Raw genomic sequence first — 16,314 nt, 5'->3', positions numbered from 1 at the left:
AAAGTGCAACCAGGATGATAAAGTAAACTAGAGTGGATTAAAGGAACTGAGAATTGGCTCAGAGAAGAGAAGACCTTGGATGTAGACGAGAGTTGTCTTCAGTTACAGTATTTGGGAAAGAAGGATTATATTTTTTCCATGTCACTTCAGAAGGTAGGAGTAAGATCAATGGGAAATGTTAAGAATGAAAATTGCATTCATCCTACAAAGAAGTTTCCTAAATCGTTACGAATTGTTCTACCTTGAGTGTAGTGAGTTATCTGACACTGGAGGATTTAAACCAGTGGTAGATCATTACATAGTAGAGATATGAACATGAGCTAAAGCATGAGGGCAGCAAAGAGGGGAGAACTTTGTTTCGCCTAAATGGCTCTTCAAACCTTTTCTAGCATTAGTTTCTGCTTTGATATACTCTATTAAAATTTGGGGGATAATTGATAAATCTTCCAGGTGGTTTATGGATGGCCAGGGAGGAAATTTGCCATTGTTTTAATTATTTAATTTTATTTGCCTCTGTTTTTACACTTGGTAAAAATTTGGAAGTGTTTCAGATAGTGAAGAAAAAAAAGAATTAAGAAAAACATTCCAGGCCAGGTACAGGCTCATGCCTGTAATCCCAGCACTTTGGGAAGCTGAGGCAGGCATATTGCTTGAGCTCAGGAATTTGACACCAGCCTGGCCAACATGGTGAAACTCCAGCTCTACAAAAATACAAAAATTAGCCGGGTGTTGGTGGCTCGCGCCTGTAGTCTCAGCTACTTGGGAGGCCAAGGCAAGAGAATGGCTTGTGCCCGGGAGGCAGAGGTTGCAGTGAGTCAAGATTGAACCACTCCACTCCAGCCTGGGTGACAGAACAAGACGCTCTCTCTCAAAAAAAAAAAAAAAAAAAAAAAAAAAAAATCCATACTTCCTCCTCCTAATCATTGATAGGTATCCTTCCTTTTTTTTTGTTGTTTTTTTTGTTTAGTTTTGTTTTGTTTTTTGCCTATGAGTATGTAAGTTCACATTTATGTAAAATTTATTTCTCATAGTATATGCTATTTATAACCATTTTCCAGTTAATATGTCATGAGCAATGTATATAGTTGTTAAATATTTGTACACAATATAATTTTTATTGATGTATATTTCCTCATTTCTTTTGTAAGTAGCAAACCATTTCCTCCCAGTCTTCCCTTAGTTTTTTATAATCTCTCAAATAAGTACTAAATTTTCAGTTTTGCAGTGCTATACTATAAATCACAGGCAGTAGTACTTTGCTTTTTACAACAGATTAGTCTCTGTATGTGTATCCATTTATTTCTCAAACACTTATATAAGTGATAAATTGGCTGTGATCATTTCAGTTTGTTTTAATCCTGTGGATATAATATTTTTCTTTAGTTTTTGAAGAATTTATTTTAGAAAAGCTTTATTACTTTACAAAGTTTTCTTATCAGGGGACAATTGGTAATTATTATACTCTGTGTAGCAATTGTGTTATATCTAATGTCTTTCCCTTTAAAGCCTGAATGCTTCCAACTTTATAATTTGCTTTAGAGAGCCCAGTTTACCCTATGGCTGACAAATAGCAAACTTAGGATATGATGCAAGATAGAACATGATAATGATTCAAAACAGAACCATAAGCAGATATTTTTGCTATTTATAATAATATTTTGAGTGTATCTAGTACCTTTTAAATAATATAGTTTAATGGAAGAATATAGTAGAGTGGTATATTTTGTAGTCTATGTATGGCTCTGAAGTGTATCCAGAGTTTACTTTTTAACCTTAAATAAATAGATGATTAGAAATAGCATTAAGTGTATTTGACAAACCTATAAATTTCCCGTAAAGAAATAAGCAAGTGTATGTATTGTAAAAGACAGTCTTTCCTCTGACTTAATGTTGTATCAGGGGCATTTAGAGTCTACAAGAACCTAAAGTAAATTTTATGAAATATCTAGTTCAAAATCTTTGGGAAATTTCAAAATTTATGCTGAAATCAGATCCATATTTGTTTCCTTTGGTTTCTCTAACAAACCAAAAGATCAACATTGTCTCATGCGATTTATCTTCTCATTCCTTCCTAAAAATATTTCTGGAAAGTTAATGGAGCTGGACCACCAATTCTTCAAATATTGAAAACTCAAAATCTAAGAGTTATTTTAATCTTGAAATTAATGAAAACAAGTTAAAGAGCCTTGTCTAAGTCAAAAAGTCCTCAGCAAAGCTGGTGATAATTATTATACTCCAAAAAAGGTGAAAAGATAATGGCTTCAAATCCTGCCTTACATTATCCAGTCAAAAACTAATATCAAAATAGTCAATATTTAAGCCTATGTTTTCATCATAAGTAATCAAATACTTACATATTATTAATGTCTAAGGGAGTGGAAGTTAAAACAATGAAATTCAATGGGGTCTTCTTTAATATTTACAATTTTTGCTTTACATTAGCAATTCAGGTTTCACTGATTTTAAAATTGTGAACAATCTGAATTTGTGTGGATTTGTTTGTGGTAGTTAAAAGTAAATATTAAGTGCAAGCTATTTGCCAAGAGTGTTCTAGGTGCTATGTTTGATTTAGGAGGTATAATTCAAACATGAGAAGTAGGAAAAGATCCCTCAGATCCCTGTCCTCAGAAGAATTGATGGTACTTTCAGAGATATCGACAACATAGAAGTACTATGAGAGGAAAGCAGCGGTGCCTGAGGTGGGAGTGATAGCTAGATAAATTATTAGTGAACCGAGGTTTTCAGATGTAATGTTTGTCTACTCAAAAAGGGAATCAATTCTCTAAGAATTTAAACCCATATAATACTATGAATGTTAAACCAGTTGGGTTTATGGTATTAATGATTTAATACAGCAACACTGACAAAATCTCTTTTTCTCCCTTTAGTTCCAGTTAGTAAATATCATATTTTTTACTATTTCAGATGCCCTGTCTCTGACTGCCAAGGTGGTAAATTATCACATTTTACTGTATATTCAAATGTTAATTACTAAATGGCATAATTTTAACAATTAAATTTACTATTTTGTGAGCCAACTAACAACAATGATGTTAAGCATAGGATGCCCAATATAATAATAAGCACCTTGTATGTACAGAAGATTTTACATGCACAAATTCATTTAATCCACACAAATCCGAAGTTTCAGGTCTGTTTTACAAATTTTGTATGCCCAATGCTTAGAGAGATCAAGTAATTTGATAATACTCTTATAGGGAGGATCCAAACCCATGGTTTTATGTATATTTGTTTGTTTGTTTTTTGCTTTTACTTTAGAACAGTTTCTATACATTGTGCAGGTTGGATTGGGACAGAAAATAAAATTTAGAAGCTGTTTTTATTGTCAACAATCTTATAATTAAATATATCTGCAAAATATAAATATAAAACAAGTAGTCTTTATTATCTGGAAATAAATGTGAAGAGCATATTTAAGCAAGTGATGAATAAATTAGAAAATATGCAGGCAGTAAAAAATGGTTAATATCAGTCATGAATTTAATTTTCTAATTTATTTTTGAAAGCCATAATCTTCATAAAATAATTCTAGAATTTTTTTCTTCAGCCAATCAACAGAGATCATCCTTTTAATTTGAAACTTGTTTTTATTTTTAAGATCCCTTTGTTGATCTAGCAAGTGGCCAAGTTCCTTTGCCTCCCGCTAGAAGGTTACCAGGTGAAAATGTCAAAACTAACAGAACATCACAGGACTATGATCAGCTTCCTTCATGTTCAGGTGAGTTGGCTAGTAACAGTAACAATAATACCTTATTGTTATATAGTGCTTTTTGCTTTTCAGAACACCTTCTTATTCATTATATAATTTAATGAATGTTGTCCACCCAAGAAAGTATTTTGATCATCATTGCATTTTGCTTATAAAGCTGGCATTGTGAGAGGAATGGCTACAGAACTGCCTCATTGAAAAGAAAAATATTAAGCTTAATATTATCTTTGATCACTCAGTGGAGCCACTTCTTTGATTCAAATTGTATTCATTATCTAACTTTCATTTTGTCTCAGATTTAGGAAATGAGGAAAATCTCTTTGTACATTGCAATGCTGTTTTATAGCAATGTCTATGGAATTAATACTGGCACCAAACTATTCATTTTCTTAGCTTATTTAGGGCTCCAACCAGTGCTGCACTGACAGCCATCAAATAGAAGGATGTACCATTTTTGTAAATACAAGTCATACTCACAACCGTTAATAATGGAATGCTGCTTCTTTGCTTCTTGAGGAGGCTTTCCCTGAACATATCTAAATAGCTCCTATCTTCTGCAGTCATTTTCTTTCCTTTTTTGCTCTATTTTTCTTCATAGCACCCGTCACTACTTAAAATTTTGTTATTCAAAATTCATTTGCTTGATTGTTGGTTATCTGTCTCGTCTGCTAAAGTATTAACACTTTGGAGATAAGAATGTTGTCTGGTTCACTGCTTGTCCTAGTCAGTTCAGGCTACTATAACACAATACCATAGACTGGATTGCCTAAACAGCAAACATTTATATCTCACAGTTCTGGAAGCTGGGAAGTCCAAGATCAAGCTACCAACATTCAGTGTCTAGTGAGGGCCCTCTTCCAGGTTCATAGATAACTGCCTTCATACTGTGTCCTCACAAGGGCAAGGGAGTGCTCTGGGATCTGTTTCATAAGGAAACTAATCCCTTTCATGAGGGCTTCCCCTGCATAATCTAATCATCTCCCAAAAGCCTCCCCTCCAAATATCATTACAAAAGGGATTAGGTTTTAACATATGGATTTGCAGGGAAAAGGGGACAGACATTCATTCAGTCCATAGCATTGCTTTATCCTCAAGTGTCCAAAATAGTGCCCAGCATATGTCTCTTTGATGGATAGTTGGGGATAGATGGATGGATGGATGGATGGATGGATGGATGGATGGATGGATTTGAGTGGACAAATAGGCAAAAGGAGGGAAGAATAGCCAATGTCTGTATTAAACTAAATGCAAATATCTGATAAGCAATATTTTTGTCACATATTTGTGAATATCAGAAGTTTTCCTATATGAACTTTTGTCTTATTTCAAAAATTTTTAAGCTAAAACCTCAGTTCATAGAAGACTTGCTAATACTAATAGCAATACATTCTGAAACTTCTGAATCAAGATAATTAATGAGCTGTTTTAAGAATTGTCAGTACGGTAGTTCTTACGTGCTCAATGCCATGCATGGGAGATGCAGAAATCCCTGTGTAGTTTTATATGTTTAACTGCTTGCATGTAACTCAGGAAAGCATAGAAAATCTTTTTAATCTTTTCAAATTTTGGCCAGTGTTCTCTTATCAGTTTATTTCTAGTCATTCTAAGGTTTCATATGTATCCATGAGTAGCCTGTAATTCCAGTCAAAATAATTTGATGACAAAACATGAAAGTCAAGAAAGAAAGACAATATCTGACAGCTTCTATATAACATAAGGAAGCAATTTTTTTTAAAGAAAATAGTATTAAAATATAACTTTGAGCAAAGTGCTATGACTGATTTAAAATAACATATTCAGTACCACCAGCTCTGGATTAAAAGAAACCTATACTTTAGTTATGGGAAAACTTGTAGCCAAAACACAGTGTTTTCACAGCTTCTTTACAGTTTTCTCCATAATAAGTGGGTGTTGTAGAGCCCAGAGGAACATCATTCACATATATGATTTCAAGCAGTATGAATCCCTATTAGCATTACACTAGAAATGTCTGGAAGAACTTCAAATCACAAACCTTGTTGAAATATCCCCAAATAGCCATTTGCCAGAAGCCTGAACTGGCTTTTACCTAAGTAATAAAAGAGTCCTGACTATTACTCTGAGGGCCCAGCTAGCTGTAACATCAAATATTTCAATCTATTCCCTAAATTCTCTTTACAAACACAGTCAACCACAGAAAATAAGATACTTTTTTCCAACATATGTTTGTTCACATGAAGTTCACAGGCCTACCAGGCTGTTCACTAGTTTATTTTACATCAGCAGAGAGACTGAGCTTGCCTTCTAGATGAGGTCTTTCCATTCAACCCTTGAGACTGAATGCATATGCGCCTTTAGGATTCTAATAGCTCTTATTTTGCAGTAATTAATCTGTTTTTATTAAGGCCTTTTTAAGATGACCAAATGGGGTTCTGGTATGATTGCTCTGCCTTATGAATTCAACTTCTGTTATCACTTATGGCTGTCTAAATAATTGATAGTCACTTATTTATGAATAGGCTTCTATGGAAAGTATATTTCTAAAGAAGTTTAAAATGTAGTTTCATTGATTTTAAAATATCTCCCTTGTTTTCTTATCTAAAAAGTATGTCTGCATGTATATGTATGTCTACATATATAAAGAGCCTTCTAAATGTTTATTCCTCCCAAAGAAAATATTTTATGCTTTTCTTAAAGTTTTTCTACATGTATAATTGAAATTTAAATATATGAACGTATCGTAGGTAGTCCAGATATAAGAAGAGCTTACCAGCCCATGTTAAATTCACATATATCGGTATATAGGACAAACATTTTTGCTAGTAATCTGCTTGTTTCTTTACATGGATGTATTATTCACATGGGGCACATGTCTCTTCTATCTATGTGTGAGGTTTTACAAATTTCTCAGTTTGCTTTTCTCTTGTTGTAAGACATATTGTACTACAGTTTGAATACCATTCTTTGAAAACTCTAAAAGGCTGTATTAATGAAGTGCACCATTCACTCTTGAGGTGATTTTTCATATTGTTAGTATTTAGAAGGAAGTTCAAGGTAACACTTGAAAACAATGCTTGATTTTAGCACAACTCAAATGTGTTTGAAACCATTAAAAGACCTTATTGCCAAATAAGCCAATCTCATTATAAAATAAAGGAGATCTCATTACAAAATGAATTAATTTCAATACTACTATTAGTTTACTAGCTTAAAGGAGAATTGATGGAATGTTGAATACATTTTATATTAGGACCAAGTATTCAATAGTTTATCTCTGTTAAGATCTCAATTGGAAATCGTGGCTTCACTTCACGCAAGGGTTGGAATTTTAAGGTAGATTATGTGTCTTTAAGATTTTGTGTTTCAACAAAGGAAATGGCAATGTTGAGTTTTCCCACAGTTTAGCTATGTGAAATACTGGGGCTTACAGACAGCTTCAGTTTGAAAGCCAGAGAACCTAGAGTTGTTTTCCTTACAAATCTAAGATTAAATAACCATTTTCTGGATGTATTTAAAACATTGTATGTGAAGATTTTTTTATTTGTAATTTAGTTTATTAAATCATGTCCTTCTATAGGCAGTATTTCTTTTTTTTTGAGATGGAGTCTCGCTCTGTCGCCCAGGCTGGAGTGCAGTGGCGCGATCTCAGCTCACAGCAATTTCCACCTCCCAGGTTCAAGTAGTTCTCATGCCTCAGCTTCCCAGGTAGCTGGGATTACAGGCATTCACCATCATGCCCGGCTAATTTTTGTATTTTTAGTAGAGAGATGGGGTTTCACCATGTTGGCCAGGCTGGTCTCAAACTCCTGACCTTGTGATCTGCCCACCTCAGCCTCCTAAAGTGCTGGGATTACAGGCTTGAGCCACTGCGCGTGGCCAGCAGTATTTCTATAGAGGCAGTAATTCAACCTTATGGCATAAAAATGAATCCCAGAATTAATTGATCCAACTTCTAGTAGAATAACAAAGTTAATCATAATGTGTTTGAGATTTCTTTTATTCCTTGATCAATTAAATGTATTTATATTTTTTTCTAATTCTGTTATTGTTATAGTTGAGAAGGTCAGTAGTCTAAGAGTTTTGATATCTGTCCCAAGAATTGTCACTGGTTTACTAAGTAAATTTAGACAGTGTGTTTCAGATAATATATACAATATTATTTTATCTAATTAAAATTCGTTAAGTTTGTTAAGCATTTACTATAGTCCTGATGCTTTGCTAAGTATTTTAGAGACAGATATATAATTTTTTTTTTTTTTTTGAGACGAGTCTCACTCTGTTGCCCAGGCTAGAGTGCAGTGGCACAATCTTGGCTCACTGCAACCTCCGCCTGCTGGGTTTAAGCAGTTCTCCTGCCTCAGCCTCCTGAGTAGCTGGGACTACAGGCGCCCACCACCATGCCCAGCTAATTTTTACATTTTTAGTAGACACGGGGTTTCACCATATTGGCCAGGCTGATCTCAAACTCTTGACCTTGTGATCCGCCCACCTCGGCCTCCCAAAGTGCTGGGATTACAGGCATGAGTCACCACGCCCAGCCAGATACAGATATATAAATTTTATATAAGTTAATATTATATATAATTGTATTTATATAGTTATGCAGTAAAATATAAATATTCATGTTATTTTATTTAATAATGTATATTTTATATTATCTGTTTATAATTATACATTTATATATTTAATATTGTTATACAAATATATGGTTATATAATATGGTATAGATATAAATATAAATTTATTTTTACTGTGTAATATAGAAATAGATATAATTTTATTTCTCCTAACCACTCTGAAATATATATATGTGTGTGTATTTATATGTGTGTGTATATATATATATACATATATACATATACATATATATATATTTATATTTATATATATATATATATATTTTTTTTTTTTTTTTTTTTTGGAGACAGAGTCTCGCTCTGTCACCCAGGCTGGAGTGCAGTGGTGCAATCTTGTCTCACTGCAACCTCCACGTTCCAGGTTCAAGCAATTCTCCTGTTTCAGCCTCCCAAGTAGCTGGGACTATAGGCAGTTTTTATATTTTTAGTATAGACAGGGTTTCACCATATTGGTCAGGCTGGTCTTGAATTCCTGACCTCAGGTGATCCACCTGCCTCAGCCTCTCAAACTGCTAGGATTATAGGCGTGAACCACTGCGCCTGGCCTGAAATAGATATTATTAATGTCAATTTATAGAAGAAAGAAAGACTTAACAAAGGTTAGTAACTAACTCAAGCTACTGCAGAAAGTGTAAGCCTGATAGAATTTACATCAGTTTCAGTTTTTAAAAAATTTGTTAATAAAGTTTATGTTGTTATCCCATCATCATGCCAGAATTAAGTTAGAAAAAAATGTACACATGCATCTCACATCTCCAGACTGAGTTTGGAGATGTTCAGTGGTAAAATCATGATAATAGTGATGGAATAGTAGTGATGACAAAATAATGAAGGGTTTTAGAAATAGTAAAACTGTACTAGAAATTTCAAAATCTAGATTCTGATTATTTTTCACATGACCTTAGGAAAGCCACTCACTATGTACTTCCTATATTTTTCACATGAGCAAAATCGATCTCTGGTTCTCAGTCTTAGATACTTGTGCAGCTGAGGCCTTTAAGAGTATCAGAGGAGATCTGAGACTATTTTGTTGTTGGTGGTGGTTTTTCTAATTATGCACATATTATACATGCATTGGAAAATAAAAGGAAATTACAGAGAAAACAATTAATAAGAGAAAGCAATCACTTAAAACCCTATCTTCAATAAGGAACATTATTGCCATTTTCAAGTGTAGCCTTCTAAATGTTTTGTCTATGCACATTTTCACTTATGATCTTAAGATCATACTCAATATGTCAATTCTATCTCAGTTCCATTTAGGAGTATTATAAGTATTTTACCACATTATTTTAAAAAATAAATGTCATTTTAAATTATTGTATGACAATCCATTATTTTTATGTGCTATCAAATACTATTTTTAACATTTTGAAAGTCTAACAGAAACCCTAACTTTATATACTAGAAAACTTTCACATTAAATCCCTTTGCTGTTACCTAGATATACAGAAGCTCAGTGTTATATTTATTGTTGAACATGATCCAGTGTAATAGAAAATGGGAAAATGTATTCATCAATACAATAGCATTTGCTTATTAGACACATCTTTCAGAATATAGAAAAAGAAAACCCAACCCAATCTTTAGATGATGAGGGGAGTAATAAAGACTTTTTGTGGCAAAATAATTGACAGCCACTGAAATGAAATATCCTCAGTTCTTTAAATGGAGGTTATGTAGATATACAGCAGTGTGTCTCACTTAAAAAAAAAAAATATGGTCTGCCTACGGGCCTTTTGGACACGTTTTTTTTTTTTTTTTCCTAATAAGCTTTCTGTCCCCAGCAATAATGAAAGTTTAAACTACAGATGTGCTTAGTAGACATAGAGATAGAGATATATCTCTATGTACCATGGCTCTTTGGAAGGCCACAAACCATTTTACCATCTAAAATTGTTTTCTTTCATCCCACAAGAACCAATGATTGCCCCCGTCTAGAATGTATGACCTAGAGTAATCATTCTGGGTAATATTCCAACCATGTTAGGCTAATTCCCATGCAATCCAGGAATGTTCTGTTTGTCACTCTGTTGGAGGCTGAAAGAATGAGGGTCGTGATCAACTCACTATACCACTGGAGGCTATATGAGTGAACAGCAAACTGTTCTCATAAAAGCAGAATGTTGACAAACTGACAAACTGCATGTGCTGCCCAGGAGGAATGCTGAGGGCAGTCACGATCCAGGCACAAGTGTTTCTTGTGATTAGGCACATCTGAAGCCTGTTAACAATAATGTGAACCTGTGATCAGTCAAGCAGCTGACCAATCGTTACCTCCTCATCCCTGCTCTTTCTCCCCAATAAATACAAAGGGCTATAGAAGCTCAGGGCTGCTGCCTTTGCTCACTTCTTCTTCCTCACACCCTTTCCTTAAAACAGTTTCTTTTGTTTTTTGTTATCATTTCTAGGTTCTTCCCTTAGTTCAGTCTTGTAATGATGGTCTCAGGTAGTAACAGTAGTAACTGTTATAATGACGGTCTCAAATAGTAACAGCAGTAACTGTGATAGTGAAGGTCTCAAGTAGTAACAGCAGTAACTGTGATAGTGAAGGTCTCAAGTAGTAACAGCAGTAACTGTGATAGTGAAGGTCTCAAGTAGTAACAGCAGTAACTGTGATAATGAAGGTCTCAAGTAGTAACAGCAGTAACTGTCATAGTGAAGATCTCAGGTAGTAACAGCAGTAACTGTGATAGTGAAGGTCTCAGGTAGTAACAGTAGTAACTCTCGTAGTGACGGTCTCAAGTAGTAACAGCAGTAACTGTTGTAGTGAAGGTCTCAAGTAGTAACAGTAGTAACTCTCCTAATGACAGTCTCAAGTGGTAACAGTATTATAGTAACTGTAGTATTGATGGTCTCAAGTAGTAGCAGTGGCGGTCGGCCACATCACTCTGTTCTTTTATATGCTCAGAAAAGGAAAGCTGAATCAAAATTTACTCCTAAACCAGGGCTTCTCAAATCTTTCTTTCTCAAAGAAGAGTTGACAGTGAACAACACAAGGACTGGGACATTAGGTAAAAGAGGACAATATTTAGTTTTTTAGTGCAAGACATTGTTTCTATTTTGTCTCAAAAATTTGTGCAAACTTTATATTTTACTCCTTAGTGTATCTGTATTCATTTCAGTGCCTTAAAATATTAATGACCTTATATCTTTTAAGAAAATTGGTAACCCAGAAGATGTACTATTTATATTCTGTGGCTTACGTTCTTGTACTTATTTTGATACCACTGCAATTACTCATAAGAGTTCAAAAATACCATGAACATGGATGGTAGCACTAGAACAAACACATGCTTTTCCAAAATAACTATTTTTAAGGATGATGTATATTCAGGTACAGAAATTCCACAGGGTTGATAAAATTTATAGTTATTTCAGTGTGCTCCCAAACTGCAATATAATAATCTTAGGGGACCAGAAGATAGTTTCATCTTCATTTCATTGCTTCCTTCCACTACCCTACACGTTCGAAAGTGCTAAAGTAAATGAGGACCTGGTGTAATCCACTTTTAGGTACTGTGAAAAAGAAAAGTGGAGAAAGTGAAGGCTGCGTCTGGGCTTTGGGAAGAGACAGAAAGAGTAATCGGTTCTAAGCAATTTGCTCTAATGGTCAGCATGGAAATGATCTCCTCCTCCCCACTTTTTAACAGCTTCCACTAGTAGTTCAGGTTGCACCAGATCTTGCTTTTTAATATTCTGCTAGAAGGCTTTCTGTAGAATCAGATACTCACAACAAATTTTGTGTTCTTTCTTCTTTCACACTTCTCTGGCATTCCTGTTATAGTAATTGCTGGTTTATAGCATTTGAGTATAGCACTTATCATTATAAATATTAATTCATTGTTCTTTCTTTTTAATGGTCTCCTCAGTCCATATACTGTATATTACATTAATTGTTATACTACCTGGTTGAAAGGGATAAATAATACCTCTAAACACAGATATATAAATTAGATTTGGAGAATGAGAATTGTGAAAGTAAATTGCTTAGCCCAAGATCTTAGCGGCCAAACTGAGATTTAAGATTCAATTGCCAGTTATACCATTTATTAGAGGCATTCGTCATAGTATTCATCCCACTTGTATACACAGCTGTTCTTTTCAAACATGCCTGGCATTCATGTGCACATCTCAGTATCCTGGACAGACAAAATTACAGTATTAAAAATCTCTTAGAAAATTACCCGTAGAAAACAAGTTAATTGTTTTCTAAGTCTAGGTACTTTTGTATCAAAGTCTAGGTCCTTTTCTCATCTAACAGTGTCTCAGAACAGACATGATTTAAATGTATGAATTTTTTGGTAATTGATTAAAGGAAAGCTTTCAATAATTTCTAATAGTTTTGAAAATGATTAAAAGCAAAACATAATTTATTGTCCATTCCTGTATGACATAATGAAAATACTTAATAGGAAAATAAATGGAACTACAAAGCATACTAAGAAATGCAGTTTATCAGACGATAATAGTTTGAAATGTTTAATTACAGATGCAAGAAACAGTACAGATGTTAGCAAGAACCAGAAATTATATGTTCTTATATATGGGCATACTTTAATATACATTGTCTACAGCTATAATATTTTTTAAAACTGGACATTTTGTTGCAAAAAAGGAATAATTTAAAATAAGACTGTCATCATGGCCGGGCGTGGTGGCTCACGCCTGCAATTTTAGCATTTTGGGAGGCCAAGATGGAAGGCTTGCCTGAGGACAGGAGTTCGAGACCAGCCTGGTCAACATAATGAGACTTCATCTCATTTAAAAAAAAAAAAAAAAAAAAGAATACATCCTATTTGATGTGGAAACAAATGCTTTTATCCTAGAGGCTTTGTTTTATGTATGTTATATTGATATTGCTAGAATTGTATATAGGATGATGTTTTTACAAGTTACCTTCTCCTGGAAAAATATCATATATCTTTTGATTTAGAAAGGAAAAATATTGAATAATACATCAGATTAGCTTTTATTATTTACGTTTATTATTATTGAAAATATCAGCTTACAGTATCTCCTGAAGCCATTGGGAAAGTTGCTGAGGCAGCAGGAGTGGGGAGACAAGATGGGAACATTAAGCATGAGACATTTGGCTTTTAACCTCACATCACCATTCACTTAACTCTGTCCTTGAATTTATTGTTTGGCATTTGTCAGTGGTCTGAGAGAAAGGTATTAAATATTGTTGTCTAGATAGTCTTAAATCCATAAGTGTATTTCATGACATAAAGATGACATTTTAAAATGTATATATGGGCCAGGTGCGGTGGCTCACTCCTGTAATCCCAGCACTTTGGGAGGCCAAGGTGGGTGGATCACTTGAGGTCAGGAGTTCAAGACCAGCCTGATCAACATGGTGAAACCCTGTCTCCACTGGGAAAAAAAAAAAAAATTAGCCAGGCATGGTGGCGCACGCCTGTAATCCCAGCTACTTGGGAAGCTGAGGCAGTAGAATTGCTTGAACTCGGGAGGTGGAGGTTGCAGTGAGCTGAGACTACGCCATTGCACTCCAGCCTGGGCAACAAGAGTAAAACTCCATCTCATGTATATGTATAGTGTGTGTATGTGTGTATTTTTTGTCTAGGCTTTTGACATAAAGTGCTATACATAACCAGGAAATACATGATGAAAGTGCCCTGTCAAGTTAGCTAGCCCATGACCTGGGACCTTTTCTTTTTTCTTAAGGTTACTCTCCATTCATGGGTGCCAATGTCATTGGTTTAAATTGGAGGCTGTATTATCACCAAGGGACTAATCTAGAACTCAATTCTCTACTCCTAATATTTCTTCTAGGTTTGCTTTTTCTTGAGCAAAACTTCCTACACTGCAATCTGTATAAAGTATTTAAGCAAAGCACTGAGTTTCCTTCCGTTCAGCCTATTGACTAACAGTAGAGTCAAAGCATCTACTATTTTGTTTTTTTTTCTCCTAGCATCAGTAAGGCACAGATTATTAACTTGAAAAATCAGCTAGGAAGATGCTACAGAGCATCTGTTTTAGAGCAGTTCTGCTGTGACATGGATGGGACTCAGGACCTGTGAGGACGTTCTGCCATGGCTATTTGTGAGCTTGTGAACAAAGTTTCCTCTCATAGAAACCTCCCAAGATTGTTCCTCTGGAGAACCATCAACCAGAGCCTGTGCTGTAGTAGAGTGTGAACTGTATTGCTAAACAAAGTGAAAGGCTTCCCTTTTTAGATAGTTATTTTAATTATTTTTTCCTTTCTCTATCTCTCTGACCACATATGGCTTGAAGAATAAAATGTGGAATAGAGAAGGAGATGTGTAAATTTCTCAGTGGAACTACCAACACACTGTACCTTAATTTTCTGTTGTTCAAAATGAGGATTATACTACCTATCCCACAATAGTATGGAAAAATTGAAAAAAAGTTTATTTGTAAAGAAAACAAGAAATAATATTTCCATAGGAAATGAGATAATGCTGTTATGTTATCTTGCCTTCATTTTTATTTCACTGTTTAAATAGTATCTCTCTTTGAAAATCTACACAGATGGTTCACAGGCACCAGCCAGACCCCCTAAACCACGACCCCGCAGGACTGCACCAGAAATTCACCACAGAAAACCCCATGGGCCTGAGGCGGCATTGGAAAATGTCGATGCAAAAATTGCAAAACTCATGGGAGAGGGTTATGCCTTTGAAGAGGTGAAGAGAGCCTTAGAGATAGCCCAGAATAATGTCGAAGTTGCCCGGAGCATCCTCCGAGAATTTGCCTTCCCTCCTCCAGTATCCCCACGTCTAAATCTATAGCAGCCAGAACTGTAGACACCAAAATGGAAAGCGATCGACATATTCCAAGAGTGTGGAAATAAAGAGAACTGAGATGGAATTCAAGAGAGAAGTGTCTCCTCCTCGTGTAGCAGCTTGAGAAGAGGCTTGGGAGTGCAGCTTCTCAAAGGAGACCGATGCTTGCTCAGGATGTCGACAGCTGTGGCTTCCTTGTTTTTGCTAGCCATATTTTTAAATCAGGGTTGAACTGACAAAAATAATTTAAAGACGTTTACTTCCCTTGAACTTTGAACCTGTGAAATGCTTTACCTTGTTTACAATTTGGCAAAGTTGCAGTTTGTTCTTGTTTTTAGTTTAGTTTTGTTTTGGTGTTTCGATACCTGTACTGTGTTCTTCACAGACCCTTTGTAGCGTGGTCAGGTCTGCTGTAACATTTCCCACCACCTCTCTTGCTGTCCACATCAACAGCTAAATCATTTATTCATTTGGATCTCTACCATCCCCATGCCTTGCCCAGGTCCAGTTCCATTTCTCTCATTCACAAGATGCTTTGAAGGTTCTGATTTTCAACTGATCAAACTAATGCAAAAAAAAAAAAGTATGTGTTCTTCACTACTGAGTTTCTTCTTTGGAAACCATCACTATTGAGAGATGGGAAAAACCTGAATGTATAAAGCATTTATTTGTCAATAAACTGCCTTTTGTAAGGGGTTTTCACATAACATAGAGGAGCTTCCCTTTTTTGTTTAAGTTTTGTAACCTTTAATCCTCCATATTCTCATGTCTGTCATCCCAGGGGTGTCACAACTGCAAAAATCTACAATATTAGAAAGCAGCTACTACAGATGTGGAAGAGAGATCACTTGTATAAGACAATGCTGTACTGAAGTTAAATAACAAGGTCCCCTGATACTTATGCCTGCATTACTTTGAGGGATGCTGAATGAGAGGGCCATCTCCCTGAAATATATTAATAATTTTCAGATAAAATTATGAACATAACATACCTTTTCTCAAGTGGAATTAGAGTTCATTTCCCATTTAAGTGATTACACTCTATCTCCTAAGAGCTGTGGGAACCAGTTCATATTGCAGTGGAAACATTAACTCTTTGTTGCACTGTTGAGTGTCAAGGCTACTGTGGCAATGTTTTTTGCAAAGTTCTCAGTAATTTTCTCTCTGCAATCAAATTAGAGTTCATATTTAATTTGCA

The 16,314-nt window shown here is 35.0% G+C and overlaps 1 protein-coding gene across 23 annotated transcripts in view; it reads left to right on the top strand.

The window, feature by feature from the left end:
- Positions 1-15,823, top strand: part of CBLB (Cbl proto-oncogene B) — a 212,095-nt gene extending 196,272 nt beyond the window's left edge. For all 23 annotated transcript variants that reach the window (XM_016941587.3, XM_054680843.2, XM_054680846.2 and 20 more), the window contains 2 exons: positions 3,620-3,739; positions 14,863-15,823. In XM_016941587.3, coding sequence (XP_016797076.1) covers positions 3,620-3,739; positions 14,863-15,122 — 380 coding nt within the window. In that variant the 3' untranslated portion in view covers positions 15,123-15,823. The remainder of the gene's footprint in view (positions 1-3,619; positions 3,740-14,862) is intronic.
- Positions 15,824-16,314: the final 491 nt, after the last annotated feature.

This window comes from Pan troglodytes, chromosome 2, assembly GCF_028858775.2.
Source record: "Pan troglodytes isolate AG18354 chromosome 2, NHGRI_mPanTro3-v2.0_pri, whole genome shotgun sequence".
Classification (NCBI taxonomy): Eukaryota; Metazoa; Chordata; class Mammalia; order Primates; family Hominidae; genus Pan; species Pan troglodytes.
This window is presented reverse-complemented; position numbering and strand designations above follow the sequence as displayed.